General features: G+C 35.7%; 1 protein-coding gene across 1 annotated transcript in view; it reads left to right on the top strand.

Moving 5' to 3' along the window:
• MDGA2 (MAM domain containing glycosylphosphatidylinositol anchor 2) overlaps nt 1-19,404 on the top strand; it is an 835,318-nt gene that overhangs the window by 339,949 nt on the left and 475,965 nt on the right. The window contains exon 2 of the mRNA XM_024118322.3: nt 13,245-13,384. Coding sequence (XP_023974090.1) covers nt 13,245-13,384 — 140 coding nt within the window. The remainder of the gene's footprint in view (nt 1-13,244; nt 13,385-19,404) is intronic.

Here is a 19,404-nt window from a genome sequence, read left to right as displayed (position 1 = left end):
AGGGAAGTTTTCAACTATTATCTCTTCAAATATTTTCTCAGTCCCTTTCTTTTTCTCCTCTTCTTCTGCGACCCCTGTAATTCGAATTTGGTGCATTTAATATGGTCCCAGAGGTCTCTGAGACTGTCCTCAATTCTTTTCATTCTCTTTTCTTTATTCTGCTCTGCAGTAGTTATTTCCACTATTTTATCTTCCAGGTCACTTATCCGTTCTTCTGCCTCAGTTATTTTGCTATTGATCCCTTCTAGAGAATTTTTAATTTCATTTTGGGTTGTCCGTGGCCTTATTATGATTTTAGGCAGCCTCTCTGCTAATGGGTGGGGCTGTGTTCCTGTCTTGCTAGTTGTTTGGCATAGGGTGTCCAGCACTGTCGCTTGCTGGATGCTGAGTGAAGCTGGGTCTTGGCATTGAGCTGGAGATCTCTTGGAGATTTTCGCCATTTGATATTACATGGAGCTGGGAGGTCTCTTGTGGACTAGTGTCCTGACGTTGGCTCTCCCACCTCAGAGGCACAGCCCTGACACCCGGCTGGAGCACCAAGAGCCTGTCCTCCACATGGCTCAGAATATAAGGGAGAAAAAAATAGAAAGAAAGAAAGAGGATAAAATAAAATAAAATAAAGTAAAATAAAGTTATTAAAATAAAAAATAATTATTAAGAAAAAAATTTAAATAGTAAAAACAAAACAAATAAAAAAACGGATGGACAGAACCCTAGGACAAATGGTGAAAGCAAAGCTCTACAGAGAAAATCACACACAGAAGCGTACACATACACACTCACAAAAAGAGAAAAAGGGGAAAAAATAATATATCTTTGCTCCCAAAATCCACTTCCTCAATTTGAGATGATTTGTTGTCTATTCAGGTATTCCACAGATGCAGGGTACATCAAGTTGATTGTGGAGATTTAATCCGCTGCTCCTGAGGCTGCTGGGAGAAATTTCCCTTTCTCTTCTTTGTTCGGATGGCTCCCGGGGGTCAACTTTGGATTTGGATCCGCCTCTGCGTGTAGGTCTCCTGAGGGCGTCTGTTTTTCGCTCATATAAGACAGGCTTAAAGGAGCAGCTGATTCGGGGGCTCTGGCTCACTCAGGCTGTGGGGAGGGAGGGGCATGGAGTGCGGGGCAAGCCTGTGGTGGCAGAGGCCAGCGGGACATTGCACCAGCCTGAGTCGCGCTGTGCGTTCTCCTGGGGAGGTTGTCCCTGGATCACGGGACCCTGGCAGTGGTGGGCTGCACAGGCTCCCAGGAGGTGAGGTGTGGATAGTGACCTGTGCTTGCACACAGGCTTCTTGGTGGCTGCAGCAGCACCCTTTGCGTCTCATGCCCGTCTCTGGGGTCCGTGCTGATAACCGCGGCTCGCGCCCATCTCTGGAGCTCCTTTTTTTTTTTTTTTTTTTTTTTTTTTTTGGGGTACGCGGGCCTCACACTGTTGTGGCCTCTCCCGTTGCGGAGCACAGGCTCCGGACGCGCAGGCTCAGCGGCCATGGGTCACGGGCCCAGCCGCTCCGCGGCATGTGGGATCCTCCCAAACCGGGGCGCGAACCCGGTTCCCCTGCATCGGCAGGCGGACGCGCAACCACTGCGCCACCAGGGAAGCCCTGGAGCTCCTTTAAGCGGCTCTCTTAATCCCCTCTCCTCGCGCACCAGGAAGCAAAGAGGGAAGAAAAAGTCTCTTGCCTCTTCGGCAGTTCCAGACCTTTTCCCGGACACCCTCCCAGCTAGCTGTGGCGCACTAGCCCCCTTCAGGCTGTGTTCACGCCTCCAACCCTGTCCTCTCCCTGGGGTCTGATCTCCGAAGCCCGAGCCTCAGCTCCCAGCCCCCACCCGCCCTGGCGGGTGAGCAGACAAGCCTCTCGGGCTGGTGAGTGCTGGTCGGCACCGATCCTCTGTGCGGGAATCTCTCCGCTTTGCCCTCCGCACCTCTGTTCCTGCGCTCTCCTCCGCGGCTCCGAAGCTTCCCTCTCCGCCACACCCCATCCCCGCCAGTGAAGGGGCTTCCTAGTGTTTGGAAACCTTTCCTGCTTCACAGCTCTCTCCCACTGGTGCAGGTCTCGTCCCTATTCTTTGTCTCTGTTTTTTCTTTTTTCTTTTGCCGTACCCAGGTACGTGGGGAGTTTCTTGTCTTTTGGGCTGTCTGAGGTCTTCTGCCAGCGTTCAGTAGGTGTTCTATAGGAACAGTTCCACATGTAGATGTATTCTGATGTATCTGTGAGGAGGAAGGTGATCTCCCTGTCTTACTCTTCCACCATTTTGATGCTCCTCTTGGTTTAAAGTTCTTTAAAAATTAGGTAGATTGAACAACATTGAACATGTTTATAGGCCACTTGTCTTTGGAAGTATATTTTGAAAGGCACAGACTCAGCGGTGTTACAACCCGGACACCTTAAAATCTGAATAGCTTATTTGGACTAACATCGAATAGATATGATCTCATCAGTTCTGCAGAGAAAACTAGAAGAATTTCAAGCATAACATTTGAAGTTAGGTGAAAGGTGTTGTGAGAATTTAAGCATAACAATTTTGTATTTAACATAACGGGCTATGGCTACATGCAGTTATTTATATATTTTTATGTATTCCTTGTTTGCTCAGAAAAATCAAGGAAATACCATTAATTAGAAGTTTGTAATAAAAAAAGGTTAAGGGCAAAAAATTAAATTAAAAAATCTTTTGTACTTGTTAAGCGTTGTGGATCACCCATTTGTTTTGCTACTACTCTGAAGATTTTAAGATTTTGTGACACTGCAGATTTCTCGTATTGTTTATTAACAAATCCTAACATTAATAACAATTATGACAATTCTTAGGGTATTTATGAGTTCTTTTAGGAGAATGTGGAAATTATTTAAAGTTGAGAACAGAGTCTTGCTCGCTGGCAAACTGAAGGAGCACAGGTGATTGAGCAGGAGAGTGGGAGGTCCAGCCCCTGGGACCTGATGGTAGGGGATCTGGGAGATGGCAGGTCTAAGAGCCTTCCTGGGGAATGCCGTGTCACATTGCCACAGAGGTGAACCGCTGAAATACTTACAGGGACGATTTCAAAACTTCATCCTCAGACAGATGGAAATTAAATTGAACAGAAATTCTGGGCAGTTCCTCAGCTCCTGAGTATATTTCTTTGAAATTGTCAAGCCTAAATAAAAAATTAGAGGTTGAGTGATGATATTTACCAATAAGTGCTTCTGTTTCACATTTCATGGTTTAGAAAAATGTTTTTACTTTGAACTCTTATGGTACTAAGTAATTTAATAAAAATATTCTTTGTCTATGGGACTATAAATGATTGATAATTCTTTTTTTTGTATTCGGTTCTTTCCCCGTAAATTCTAAAGACAAAGGAATGTCTGTCCTTTTTAAAATGAGGATGCAGCATGGCAAAATGAAAAAAAACTAATATATATAACACAATTTTTTTCTAGAATAAGACAACTGTAGATGAAACTAAACTTTGAATATTCACTAACCTTCACTGGGGATGTCTTATTTTTTCAAATGGAAATTAAAAATATACTTTTTATGGTTTTAGATAGAACTAGAGGTAGTCACAAATAACAAGCTTTGCACAGGTTCCCAGTGTTTGCTAAGTTTTTAGTCTATGAGTGTTGCCTGGTGGAGTCCGAATCATTCTTGCTTTGTGATAATTGCCCTTCTGCCCAGTTCTGAAGGGGACTCTGGGGTTGCGTCATTATAACACTGATTCCTCTATTCTGGGGTTTGAAAGGCATTTTTGTGACATGCTGAGGATCTTGTCCTTCTTGGGGCTAGTCACAAGCAGCAGCAGTGATTTCTCAATGGAGAGAAACAATGGAGAAATTGGCAGGCCAGATCCTCAAAATCCTCTGCCTGCCATTGCCGCTCTTGGAGAAGCAAATTGAAGTTTTCATTTTTGGCATATTCTGTAGTAAATCTCATTTGTTTTGTTGATTAGCTAGACTGGAAGAAATAATAGCTGTCTCTAAATACCCAATTTGTGATTAAGGTTGGAGCACAATGATAACACTAATTTCATTTTAGTTAGTATTTGCTGGGGCTTTGTAGTTCTTTCCAAGAAAGCTGAGAAGCTCTTAATTCTAGAGAAGGGTGAGTACATTTAGGTATACATTTCAGTCCAGAGGATTTAAAAATGATGTAATTAGTACCTGTGGGTTCAGGAGTCCTGATCTCATAAGATGCTGTGATAATTCATGAGAGTCAGGAAGATTTGGTTCCAAGAACTTTGGAGAGTTCACTGACCACACGATATATAGCTTTAGACATTAGTAAGAGGAAGCCATTTCACAAGTTTGATTTAGAGGGGGAAAACCTAATCAAAGGTTTTAGGGATTAAAGGCTGCCCCCTCTTGTAGCATTATAATAGTTTCTCTGCATCCTTTACTTTGCTTCCATCATGACTCAAGGCACATAAAGAATGGTACCATAAAAGAGGCGACTCCCTTGTGTTTATGTCAGGTTTTTTTTGGTTTTTGTTTTTTTGTACTGACAGTCTATAGCCTAGCTGCCAAAATTTCTGGAGTAGTTTTTTTTGTTTGTTTTTTTTGTTTTTCCTCCTAAAATTTACTGATTAGATAGAAACATGATTCAACCTTTAGATGGAGACAATTCAGGATGTGTCATTGGATCCAATACAGAAAAAGGAACTTGTGTATAGAATCTCATGTTTCTACCTACTTGGGGAAAGCACAGTTTACCACAATATTTACCTTTAAGTGATAGCGCACAGCTTAGTTCAGTCACGTCCTTTGTGAGCAAAATATGAGATTAATGAAATATTTGATAGCCTTTCAAATATTGGTTTCATATGTTTCTCCTGGAAAATACTGGGAAGAACATAGTGAAGGGCTTGGGGTAGGAACATCCACGCAGAGATGCAGATGTCTATGTCAGACTTTGGGTCCCATGGTTCCTCTCCAGCACGCGTGTCAGAGGTTGTCAAATGCTGAATTTGAAAAGAATGATAAGAACCTTAGATTCAGTGAAATTTATATTTTTTTAAATCTATAAAACATACTAGGGTCTTTGAAGTTTTAGCCTTAGGAATTAATAGGTGATGTTTTGAAATGAAAACAAAAACGTATTTCTGATGAAATCTGAAGTTGTTAATGTAAAAACCTTAATTTAGTAATATTTAAAAATTGTATAGTGTTTCATTTAAGAAGCATAGGACACATGTCATTTTGTGGAAGATAATTCAGGTTAATATTTTGCCGTTATGTATTCAGTTTTTTTTAAAGTTAGTACCTTGACTCGAGAATGTTAAAAGATGACATTACAAGGTAATTCTTTTACACAAAAACATTATTGCTTTTATCATTGTTTTTAATTTTACAATTTAAATTGCATTATGGCTTTTTTGTTTAACTTTAAAATTTCATGAACACAATTACATTGTTATTTAATGTCATTTTCTTTAGTGACAAACGTTCTTCCATCTTAAATAGTATCTATTGCATATAACAGATAAATTCCGTTTAAATTAAAAATTTAAGCAATTTAAGCTCTTTGCTTTAAATTCTTGGCTAACACTAACCTGAAAAATCATATCAACCTCTGTTATTTAGGAAAAATTAATAGCTGCTTTCTAGAACCAGGGGCTTCAGGGTTTAATTTTCTTACCTTACTTTGGGCTTTGCAGAGTCTCTCAGGGCAGCTCAATTAATTTATAACAGTGCTGCTCAACATGTGCTGAGGAAATAATACAAAATATTCAAAACCTTTCATATTTAGAGCCTTTCACCAAAGTTATACTGAGGTAGATACGATCTTCTTTTGATTAAATTCAGAATATCAGTATGATCTTAGTACTTTCATTTTATAACTCATCAAATTAAAGATAAAAATGTATTTCCCTCCAGTGGACAGGAGTACCGTATTAACCAAGTATGAGGGATGAGGGGAAAGAGGTAGGGAAATAAATTCACATTGATGCTGAAGTTGTAGTTAATTCAAAATAACCAATGGAATCAAACAACTCAAATGAGCTAAAAGCTGATTAAAAATAATCTGTAAATTGTTTATGTATCAAGATATTGTCCTATTTGGGATTATTTAAATGACAATGACAGAAGGATTTTAACTATCTTTTGAGGAAATTGTTGGAATGGACATATAAATTGAACATTCTGCTATCTGCATGTTTCGATATATGATTATATTCATGGTTGTAAGAATAATAGTGGGAGGTAATAATTTTTTTTATTGTTTTGAAGTGTAGAATAAGTGTATAATTTCAAAAGATCCTCATAGTTGCATAGAAATGAAGTCTGGTAAACTAAGACTGAAGGAGATATAAGAGATAAAAATAATGACAAAAAATTAGCAGTTAAGCAAAGTGGTCTTCTATATTCCTGCCTTATTCTTTTATAAATACAAATGATAGGGCAGATGCCAGACTGCTGTGGCCTGAGGATTGCAAAGCAGGTGCGGAAGTATGACATAGAGTGGGTACCATTATTTCTACTCACTAGGCTGTGAAGGAAAGGCAAGAGGAGGCCTGTTGATGGGAGGATAAATGTTGCTTTGTCTCCATTCTTTAATACGGGAGAGATTAAGCATATTTATGTTCTGTGAGGATTAACCTTGATTTTTTTTTTTTTTTTACAGAAGAAATTAGACCATTTTGAGAGATTTCTGCATATTTGGTACAGAAGTTAGCAGAGTTAAACTTGTAAAAGAACAAAAAGATAAGAAAAAAGAAAGAAAGTCAGGTTTTAGGGAAAATTAATTGTAAAAGAATGTTGAAGGGTAGTAGAAAAATAGTATAGTATTGGTAAAAGTTACAGTTTATGTTGGAAATACAAACATTATGGTTTGTTTCTTATAATGTAAATAATTAGTCTTTGCAATCCTGAGATGGTGGTATAATATTGTTAAAATATTCTGTTTTATACTTATTGTTTTATACTTATCATTTCTTTTTACGTGTGGGTAAACCTCAGGAGCAGTTTTACTTTTTTCCTGAAGCTTGGTTTGACCTGCTAAGACTTCTTTCTTTCTCAAAACTCACCTCCTTCATCTTTTGCCCCTGTTGTTCTACAGCCAAATCTCACTTGAAATTCACCAATGCCCTCCTAACTATCATTGGCAATGACCTTTTGTCTATGCTCCTCCTAATTGACAACTCTGTTGTAAGTGACAGTTTTGGACAGTTCACCATTCTTGAGCATCTCTTTGTGTAACTTTTAAAGCACTACATTTTCTTTGTTTTCCTTCTACCTCTGAGTCTCTTTTCTTGGCCTCTCTGTATTCATAATCTTATGGACACCAATTCTCTATCAAGAATTCACATTCCTTGCGGTTCTATCATTATCCTCTTAATTTCTCACTCTGCATGCTCTGTTTTAGAGATTTCGTCTATTCTATTGCTGTCAACCATCGACTAGCATTTAAAAGCTCTAAATTTTATATGCAGCAACAACTTTTCAGTTGTTGGACAGCTCAACATCAGCATCTAAATCTAAAATTTTACCTACTCTCCCAAATCTTAATATTCTCCCCTTCCCTATCTGAGTTTTTGATATTAAAATACGTAATATAATGAGCCTAAGGCAAAAGACATTAGGCAAAAGAGTTGTCAACAAGAAGAGAGATAATTATAGACTATACCTGTAAACACAATACTTAATTTAAAAATCCCAATGGGAGATTATTGTGAAAAAGGGAGGGAGGAGATGACTCATGTAGTATTTTAAACTAGTAACTCAGGTAGGAAAGAGAGAAAATAAGAAGAATAGAAGACACCATGCTTTAGAAGTACTATTCACATGTGCTACATTGGAATTGTGAAATAAGCAGAAGAGACCAGTTATTGGCAATGTTAATTAGATAAATGTAGGATGTCATAGAAAACTGATATTTTATCAAATCAAGTAATCACTTAAACCAATAGAAAAATAGAAGGAAATTTGATTATTGTTTTGTTTGCTTTACAAGCAAAACTGATCCTGCTAAGAGAATGGTGTAAGCAATAGTGTTAGTTCTGTTATCTCTGGCCACATGAGAGTAGAAAGGTGTGAGACATTCTATCTATCTGTCTCTGAACAGAATCTAGAGTGTGTGAGAGATGATGATGCAGGGTGGCTCACTGATGTCTTCACTGGAGCTTCTAACAGAGGTTATGTCTCCACATTAGCTATCCCAAGGGATCTGTGACCTGCACCAAGAACGTAAGTTACCTTGACCTAGTGTAGCATAGTGGTGAGATTTTACTGGCAACTTGAATTCCCAAAGAATAGTTGGACCAGAAATTTGAAGGATTTACCAAAGTACAATGCTCTTGCTTGGGGTTCTTAGAGAGAGAAAACTCCTAATACCAAACTTATTACTGGCTAATAACAGCATGTCCTTCAGAAAACATGGAAAAAGCTTCTCCCTCAAAAACACTTCACATCTAAGTCCTCACTCTAACAAAGCCCTCCGTGATTTGGGCTCAGAGCCCCTCATCTTAAATCTCTCCCAGCTGTGAATAATGTGGAGTCCATAGTGATCAAGAGAGTATTTTCTATTTAAAAAATTATCTTTCACCTATTTAACCAAAATATAAACTTCACTGTCATCTTAATTCCTGCTCCCTCGCTCCCACATCAGTCAATCCTGAAGTCCTGTCTAACAAGAACTCTCAAGTAGGTTTCTCCCATCATTTCCATGTGCAGGGCTATACAGTCTCTTATGTCTGGAGACATCATGGCAAATTGAGAGAGTGGCACTAGTGTCAAGGTTTGGAGTATATTATAAACTATGTGGACCACATGTTCATGTAGTTATTTCCTAAACACTGCAGGCAGTCTCTTACAGACATGCCTTTGAACACACTATTTCCTTTCTCTGGAATTCCTTTCACCACATGCATCTTTCCAAACCTAAGTTAAATGTCACTGACTTCCTGAAACCTGTTGGAATCTGCCGGGCAGATTTAGTCAGCTTCTGCTTTGTCCTGTTATGATCTTTTCACATCCTTCTGTTAGAATATCTATTCTGCTCAACTCTAATTGTTTTATTATTTTTGTATTATTTACATATATATATATATATATATACACACACACATATATATATAAATTGGACAGACCCAATAGGCTATAAACCCATAGAGGGCACAGCTCATAGCATTAATCTTCATATCCTCAGCTCATAGCCTCGTGCCTGATCTATAGCAGTTGCTCAATAAATATAAGTTTGAAAATCTGTATATGATATAAAAGGCTTAAAAATGCTCTTGCTGTTGCCATTGGAGAATAAGAAAGAATTTGTGTTCTTTCTCCAACAGAATACAGTGAGAATTTGGTTTGACTTTGGATATACTCTAACAAGATAAAAGAATGTCTCTCTTTTGCCCTTTTAGGCTGACCTCTTGAACTCAAAGCCAGTTTATTCAAATTAAGGGAGTTGATATGATTAGTGTTAGAAAGATTTTATGTAATGGGATTTGGTTTACTGCAAGCAAATTTGTATGAATATGAGTCTCTTGCAATATTTTAACATTTTAAGTCACTGCTGACTCTACAGGGCAAAGGGGATCGTAATCCTTAGTCCAATTTCAGGATGATGAATTGAGGTTTTCTCTAACAAGGCAGAGGATAAAACATGTCTTGTTTCAGATATAGTACTGCAAATTGCATATATATTTAAAGTAGGCAAATTCAGTGCCATAATGGTTAATATTTTTGCTAAAATAGGTTGGAGTCCTTATAGTGATATATGATTAAAATTATAAATTAATTATTAAATACCTACTCTGTGCTATGAATTATGTAGTGTGGAATAGATGCTGAAAATGACATTCATCCTTGTAATTAGGTGTTTCCTATCAAGTTAGAATGTTAAGAAAAAGGAGAATCACTGGGCAATAGAGAGTTCCTGGAAAAAAGAGAAGAGAATCATTGCCAAGTAATCCACGAAGGTTTCAGCAACATTGGTCCAAAGATCAGTGTGGGAATTCTAGATAAGAAACATCATGATCAAAGACACTTGAATTCTCAGTGCTCTTTATCTTCCCACTGATGTTGGGCTGTTACAGAGAAGTGGGATTTTGGGTTGGATAATCAGTATGAGGCCCATTTACAGGGCACCTAAATGCCATGTGGGGTGATTTGGACTCTGTGAAATGTCATAAAGAGACATTATAGATTCTTAGGCAGGAATACAACATGATGAAAAAAGAAGTTACAATATATTATTTGGGAAATTGTAAGATTTCATGGATTTGATAGGGACTGGAGACAGGATGGTGAATTGGGACAATGTCACACTGGTTAAGTTTGGAACAATTATACTGTTTATATTGCTTATCTAGTTATGGTGCTTTAACTTCATGAACTGTTTCTCAATCTTTTTTATTCCCCTAGTGTAGTCTAGGTCTAGTTTAGGAGTTATTTAACCCTACTTTAACTATGCCAAGCATAGTTTTAATAGCATGAGGTAGTAAAAAGAGCCTAGGACCAGTGGTCCTGGTCTCATTTAGGCCACAACTAGCTGCAGGCCTGTAGCCAGGTCATCTGATGTCCTTGGGCTTTCCTTCCCTAATTTGGAAATAAGATAATTGACCTGGATGAATTCTAAGACCTTTTCAGTTGAGCTTTCTGCAGACCAAAAGAGTTAAAGGAAGCTTCCAAAATTTTCACCTTATCATTGAGATTCTAAAGTACTGATCATATATTTTAATGCATACTAGGAAAAATACATCTTTAACATTTATAATTTGGTAGAATATTCCACCCTCCTATAAGATAGGTGATAGGTTCATAATGACTACAATATGTAGGCAATTACTTTTTCCAAGAATGTGTTAAAATACAGAAGAAAATAGCAGAAAATTTACCCTTGTAGATGAACACAGTGTGCTTACTGTATAATTTAAATGTTTTAAATGAAATTACTTATTTGCATAATAAGTATGTCTTAAAAATAACAATACTATTCATTGATTTGAAATTAAAACAAAAATAAGTGTAAATCTGGAAAAGATTTCATGTTACTATATAATTAGATGTATTAATAAACGTGGGCTATCACTTGTTAGGCTAAATTTGGCAAAGAAAGGTATTTCAAGGTAATGAATCTCTACTTTTTACTTAACAATTTTCTATTTATATTTTGCAAGTGTTTATTGATTGTCATCAGTTTGTTCACCTCCATAATATGTATATAGTTGTATGACAGATATTTTAAAATAAGTAGCTTTCTAGTATTACTTGTGTAAATTGAAGTTTAAATTTGATCACTATAGGAAATGATTTGTAGGAAACCTTGTGTGAAATATATCAGAATACCCAGATAAACACTACAGATGATTTCTAATGTCTTAAAACTAGGCAAATTATTACAGTGTCTAGACAGAGTCCGAAGACATGGAAGAAAATTTTTGATAAATTGGTTTTATAGACCAAAAAATTATTTGGTTTGTTTAAGTTTTTAAACAAACTTAAAAAATTGTTTGGTTTATTTAATTTTTTAAACCAGTGAGAAGATGCATAATATGATGTTTAGTTACTTGAAAAAAATTAAAAGAAAAGGACATTTTATCCCATGGTGTATTTTCCTTTAATAAACAAATATTTATAAGAGCCATTAGAAAATTATTTCTAATGATCTGGTCTGAGTAGCACTGTCATTGTCATCACCTGGGATGTTCTGTAAAAAAGGCAGATTCCAGGGGTTTTCTGCAGACATAACAGTCTCTGTGTATACCTCTGACATCTATGTTTTAAACAAGTTCCTGGGGAGTTTCTTATGCATACTGAATGTAAGAACTACTTTTCTAAATATATTATTCATTCTTATCCAGCTGCTGCCATTTTTTTACATGTGGTTTGATACTGGGTATTGGAGAGTGGGATCCTGAATTTGAGGGTTGAAGAACAGTACTCTGCTTGGATATCCAGAAAAAAAAATGGAAATAACTGGTTGTTTTATTATCCACAAGTAGGCTTTTCTATCTTTCAGTTTGAAATTAAGAACAATAACAAAATATGCCCTTTTCAGTTCTTAAACTCTCTGAGTGTTCTATACATTTTTGTTATGTAAAACAAAGTATTAGATATTGGAAACTATTGTTTTTTTACTTTCATAACACAGATTTTCCCAAAAGAAAGTTTCTTGTAAGTTGGACTTATAATCATTTTATTTCCTCCATAAAATCACCGAATTTGTCTGCAAATTTTATAGGATTCATAGTCTTTTAAATGTTAAATAAAAAATTCCAAATATGCCCATATTAATTTTTAAGCAACTATAGCCTCTGCTGATAATACTGCTGTTGGCTGAGATTTCTATCAGGAAATTCTTGAGATCATTGTTCTTACATGTAGATATAGATTTTCTTCTTGCCTTTAATTAAAACAAACTTTTTGCCTCCACTCCAAATGTATTACAAACAAAAATGCTGAATTCACAAATGGGGATGATCTCCAATTTGAAGCTAGTCACAGTAATCTCCTTGATGACAAGAAGCATATCTTATTATCTAAGTATTTCTCATTACCAAAAGAATTTTTGCATACAGTGGGTTTCCAATGATACGTAAGTCAATGAATGCTAGTCAAGTTTTATAGGCCCATGTGGCACTGAAGTCGGAGAAAATTATATTATGGAATTTGGACAGTTTCATGAGAAGTCTGTCTTGAATCAGAATTTTATACTTAGACATCAGTGATTTATGGCCTTCATCAGTGGCTTAACACAGTGATTATCTTTTGCTCATATTAATACAGGAGTCTATAAATACTGAAAACTTAAGTTGGTGTTCAATTCCTGATAACCAAATTTTCCTATTCTTTAGCTCCCTAGTTACACCACAGGACTTATAAAATTAATAGAAAAATGCCAATGTCTTTAATTCGCATTCCTTTTTCCTTTCTGATGGTCTTTCTTTTGCACTACCTAGTTTTTGGACAACATCCCTTACTATATTAAATTTTAGATTTCAGAGAGGAAGGGAACTATCACATTTTAACAATCAAGTTTTATCATTGGTCTTGTAATGATGGTGATTTCCTGAATCACCAATTTTTCCCCCTTTACCCTATTCCCCTTTGCCATTTTCAGACTGTGTTGGTGACTGTAAGGTAAACTTGAAGTTTTCTGTCTGGCAAAATCTTTAATCCCTTGGGGATGTTCAAAGTGTTAAGACTGATGGATCTGACAGTGGTAAAGTCTAATAAGAATTACTGTAAAAACCATGATGATCAGGGGAAGACAGTTTGCTTATCTTTTTATGTATCTTGTCTCTCTTCTTCCTGACTCGACAGCTCCCCCCACGGTTCGTATTGTGCATTCAGGCTTGGCCTGTAACATTGAGGAGGAGCGCTATTCGGAAAGGGTCTACACTATACGGGAAGGAGAAACCCTGGAATTGACCTGTCTGGTCACAGGACATCCACGTCCACAGGTGAGTCCCGAACCGTGATATTGTGGAAAACTCTCTTTGACTTTTCTTGGAAGTCAAAAAGTGTACACTTTAGATGATTTAGCTAAAAATGTGTTTGTGTGTGTATGTGTGTGTGTGAAATTCAAGTATGCGTGCAATGCAGGATAAGAGTAGTGGCTGCTGAACATTCACGCTTGAAGTATTCATGTGGATAAGACAAAAAAAAGAAATTTTTGTTTTGGTATTGTGAGAAATTTAAAAGACTTCTAAGGAGGCTGTTAAAAAAGACAACTACAAAAATATCTGTCAGATAACAATTCATATGGCAATGAGTTTATTTTAGAATGTGGAACATGATTTCACGATGACATAATTGCAGTGGAGGAAGCATTTGTTCTAAGAATGTGATGAACGAGGTCACATGTACTTTCCTTACTCCTAGTCATTATATTCATAGAAAACCTCGAAAAACAAATGTTTGTAGGTGCTGTATGAATTCAGGTTCTCAAGTCAGCAGCTATAGCTTTCATAGCTAATTTAGTAGCAGGAACAGAAATTGAGACTTTCAAAGGGCACTAAAATTACAAACAATGAGCAAAGAAAAAGCTTGTAGGAGTGAAAAAAGGGGTTAGATATAAGATAGTATAGTTAGGCTGTGTATCTATGATGTAAAAATTTAATTCAGATACAGAATATTCAGGATGTTTTTATTCATAAATTGCCAATTCTTATTGTCATATATTTAACCTGACTGGTTCAAAATATGGATTGGTATTAAACACAAACACTGTGATGGAAAAGAAGTCTCATTTGATAGACAAAGTTACATATTTTAAGTATTTGTATTACAGAAAAAAAAAAAATCCAGCTAACACAACTGTATATGGGAAAGTAAAGAACAATGTGGAGATTATAAAGTCTCCCATCATTTCTATCTTGTCTTTTGGTCCTGTCATCCTTAACTCTTTAGTCCTCAAGGATGTTTTGACTCTACAGTTTTGACCCTGAAGAACAAATAAAAATAAGCATATGAACTTCACAGAATGAAGCAATAGATTGATAAGACCATAAATAAATGAAATGGTGAAATATGTTTTATAAAACTTATGCTGCTGATAAAATGGAAAACAGTAAAAATAATCTAGAAAAAAATTACTTAAAAATATTAAAATCCATAGTGGCTAAAATTGCAAATTATGACACTTGCTAAGAACTGAAAATTTATTAAAGAATAAAATTGTCTCAATAAAATTGAGTTACAGAAAATTTGACCCAATATAATTAGACTTAGTAGAAAAAATGATTGCAAAACTAAATGTATAAGCACAGAAGCAATAATGGTTAAAATGTGGTGTAGATGAAGCTGATATGTAAAGCATTTTTATTTTCAGATTTATGCAGAAAACAGTATAGTCCAATGAAAATAATTTTACTAAAATTAAAAAATGATAACACTAACTCAAGAATAATATACCAAAGAAAGTTTAGTGTTGTTATAATTTGATTTTCTTAATTTATATACATAGAATAAAAATTCCAGAGTAAAAAAGTTGGGATCAAAGTAGGAAGGTCCGAGTAAACCTAAAAGAAGCCACAAGAGAAGACTCATTGATGCTCCCATTATTCCCACAATGAATATACCAAGTTCTGCAGCTTCTGAACTTCAAATTTTACTTAAAAATGCAACTTATCTTTGTTTGTAAGTCATCCCAGCTGTTCCTCTCCCTCTATCTTCATCCTTACATTCCCTTAATATTAGACATTTCTTATTTTCTCCATACATCTTCCCTTTTGTGATTCAGCAATCTGGATGCAATCTTTGACCTCTGGCCAATCCAAAAGTAGTTCTGAAAAACAGGAGTAGGTTATTGCCTTATTTATTTTCCTGAGAAATTCCATTTTTGGAAACATTTCAATGTGTTATGAGCCTATGAAAAATTTATTATTTCAGTATTATTATTTCTTCATTCCTAGAAGTAATTCAGGTGTTTGCAGGTGAATCAGTTTCAGTTTATATTGCATATTTGGAAAATTAACTGGGCCTCTTCTTTGTTAACAAACTGTATAAGGAAGGCTGACAGAACAGCTGGGCCTTTGCATCCTGTCCAAATACTAAAGGGCATGCTGTTGGCATCTGGTCCTGAGGATAATTTTTCTTGGCTGATACCATGAAGCTGGAATGACTTTCTTGCTCCTATGTCTAATCTAAATATGATAATGCAGTGAAAGAGAGAAGTTCTTCATTCACTCTTCAGAAGATTTCTTAATCTGTTACCTATTCCTGTGGCAACGAGAGTCATAAAAATTTCCATTTCTATAAGTATTCTAAGGCAGCATTTTTTTCTAGATTCTTTAAAATTTTCTTTAAAATAAAATAAGTGAAGAAGGTCAGTACATAGCAGTGGTTAAGAGCATGGTACTGGGACTGCCTGGATATAATCCAGGATCCATCATGACTACTAGTGTGACCTTGGGAAAGTTCCTTAACCTCTCTGTTCTCTGTGCGTCAGTTTTCTTATCTATATAATAGCGATGATGCTAACCATCTTATCTATATCATAGACTCCTTTCAAAAGTTAAATGTATGTGTAAATATATATGTACATATGTATATACACACATATATATAAATATATATACATGGTACATAGTAAACATTATATTGGTACATAATAAAATATATATTGGCTTTATATTATTTTTAAGTAATTTATATTTAGACTCCAACGTCGAACATATTTGAAATAAATAGATTTAAAAAAAAGGTTCTTAGTATTTCTATAGTCTAAATTAAATGCGTTTCAATAAATTTCAATATTTTTGTGTTTTAATGCACTGCGGAGCTTTTGCATCTATGTTAATTAGCTTTTTTTAGCTTGCAAGGACTAGAACTGTGTTCAGACTACCTCATTTAAGGAGGGCTTATTATAAAAATATGTGGGAAGGTAAGAAAGAAAGGAGACAAGGATTTGTCAGTAAATCTACCAACCTAATATTACTTCTGGATATCCATAATTTCAGGATTTTGCTACCTACTCTCCTAATTTTCCTTCTTTTCTTTTTTCTTTCCTTCTTTTCTTTTTTCCTTCCTTCCTTCTTTCATTCCTTCTCTCCCTTCTTCCCTCCTCCCTCTGTTCTTTCTCCCTCAATATTACCACACCAATAACAAATGAATTATGAATATAGTCCTCTTGTAAATGATTTAAACAATAGGATATTTAACATACTGGACCTGTTTTCTGCATCATGTGAGAGACTCTCCAACTGAAACAACTAATATTTTTTCAATGTATCTTTGGATAGACTATGGGAAAGGGTTTAGGAGAAGTATGCAAAAATTTATTAATCACAAATTTTATATCAATGAGTAACTTCATAGGTCCCCCCAACACCCCCACACACAGTCTCATCCCCTGGTGACATACATCTTTATTAAGGTCATGGTTACAAGGGGAAATGTACTCACCATAACTGTTTAGAAGAAAGCTCTTATAGCCTTTCTAATCATTGATGTCACACCTTCAAATAGTTTTGTTACCATTACTTTTAATATAGAATATGGAAAGCCTCTTTTGGTTCAACACTTGATTCCAAAACCACTGATACATTTTATTCCCAGTACATCAGCATTAACCAAAGATTTGTTTTAATTTAATAAAAATCCTCATGAATATAAAGGGTCATTTTTGTTCCTCAGGAGATCTGAATCCATTTGCAGTTATTTCAGAGTTCATCATTTGTTTAATTCCAAGGACAGTCCTGATGCTTAGAAGAAACATTTATCATACAGTTCCAGATACTTGCAAAAACAACGTTAGTCAGTGTACTTAATGAGATAATACATGTTGATCATTTAGCGGAGTACCTAGCAAAAAGTAAATACTTAGTCAATCATCACCATATTTGTGATTCCATTATTGATACAAAATAATAATTTATTCTATAAAGTTAATAATTCTCAGCTATTACTGTCATCACTACACAATTGCAGGTAACCCAGTAGAGTAGGTAGAGTATTTCTTACTCTCCCATTGAAGTTGGTTTTGGTCATATGCCTGGCTTTAACTAATGTATTTTGAGCTAGCTGTAATCTGAGCCAGATGTAGTGTCTGCACTGGGACAAATTGACACACCTCTGATACTAGCTGGTATATAGCTAGTCATCTGATAAATGAATGCTTTTCAGTTCTCAAGAAGAAGCTCTGCTCTGCCCTGGGTCAGGATGAACTGTGTCCCTCTCTGTAACATTATAGTGCACAGGGAATTTGATTATCTTCATAATCTACATAACATTATACTAGTCCATTATATTGATTATATCATGTCATTTTGACCTTTTGAACAGGAAGTAGCAAGTACTCTGGATGCCATATATGATAGACATATGCCAGAGGATGAGAAATACAGTACCAAAATATTAGTAGGTCCGTCAAATTGGAGAAGAGTTTTGGAGTCTGATGGTCTGGGGCATGCTAGGACATTCGATCTAAGGTTATAAAAAAGTTGTTGCTCCTCACAAGCCCACCACTAAGAAGGAGGTCCAGCATATGGTAAACTTTTTTGAACTTTAGGAGCTGCATATACTACATTTGGAAATACTACTTCAAGTCACTTTATCAGGCAACTTTTAAAGGCTATGATTTTCAAGTAAGACTCAGAGGAAGAGAGGGCTCTGCAGCAAGTCCAGGTTTTAGTGCAAACTGCCTTGCTACTCAAGCAATATGATCTAGCAGATTTGGTGTTGGACACAGATGCTGTGTGGATCTTTTATTAGGTCCTAAGAATAGAGTCACAGCACAAAACTTTAGATTCTAGAACAAAACTAAACTTTCTACAGCAGAGTACTAATTGCTGTTTGAAAAACAGCTCTTTGGTCAATAGGGAGTAGGATCCAGTCGATACATGCCCCCTTGGTCAGGCAATTCTGTAACATATTCTACATGGCTCCTTAGAGGGTCCCAGTAGAATGGAGCCCCAGTCACTCTCAGCAGTGACTAGCATAATAACACTTTGTTTTATTGGTTTTTCTCCTTCTCTGTGTCACTTTTCACAGCCCCCTACTCGGCTTCCCTGGGATTAATTCTGAAAATAAACTATCTATTTGTAATCTCTTGTCTCAGATTTTCTTTCCTGAGGCAACTCCAGCATATGACAGTACCTATCTCCTGGACTCAAACCTAATGAGGAGTATGTTTATACATCTAATCAATCCTAGTTTCTGCTTCCTTGCTGCTGACCTTATGTTGCTTAATTCTAATTCAGAATTATTGTACTTCTCCTTTTCCTGAAGACTTGTAAAGGTAAACCACAAGAAACTAGCCAAGGTTGGATGTTTAATTAAATTTTGCTTTTATTTCTTAAGACTTTTATATAATATAATTAGCATGCGTGTGGAGTATATTGTCCTCATTTATTCTCCTCATCTCTTGAAAAATATGTCTTCTACTTGAATTAAATCTAAGCATTGAAAGTTTGCAAGTTCATTTGCAAGGAATGTCATGTGATGGAGATTTACAATATAAATACAGACTGAGGATTTGTTTGGTTTTGACAGCTTTGCCTCTCATGGTCAAAATTGGATCTTCAGAGTGATCAGAAAATGGATATCAAAACAGAGTCAAAATAATTGAATATGCAGATCACATGAAAGTTAGAAATTAGATGTCTACTTTTGAAATCTACGTATTTCAATGAAAAATATTATATATAAGAGTGATGAGACTGTAACCATTATTTTATTACAGCAGTTGACATGAAATAAACTTTTTAAAATTATCAGGGCATTTCCAGAAGATAGAAGGAAATCAGTATTGCCTATCAATATATAATTGAGAATCTATTAATTGTATTGTACATAGTTAAAATGGATCATTTTATGGTAAATAGTTGCAATTCTTTTAATATAGAAGTTCTGAATAACTACATAGACATTGATGATTTGGTTTTGTATTTTTATTGTTAGAAGAATACTCCCATTGACATATTTTCAGATATGTATTATTTGACATATGAGGAGATTTTTAAGTGGTAGATATCCTACA

Source organism: Physeter macrocephalus, chromosome 11 (assembly GCF_002837175.3).
Source record: "Physeter macrocephalus isolate SW-GA chromosome 11, ASM283717v5, whole genome shotgun sequence".
NCBI lineage: Eukaryota > Metazoa > Chordata > Mammalia > Artiodactyla > Physeteridae > Physeter > Physeter macrocephalus.
Note: the sequence above shows the minus strand (reverse complement) of the source record. Positions and strands in the feature narration are given on the sequence as shown.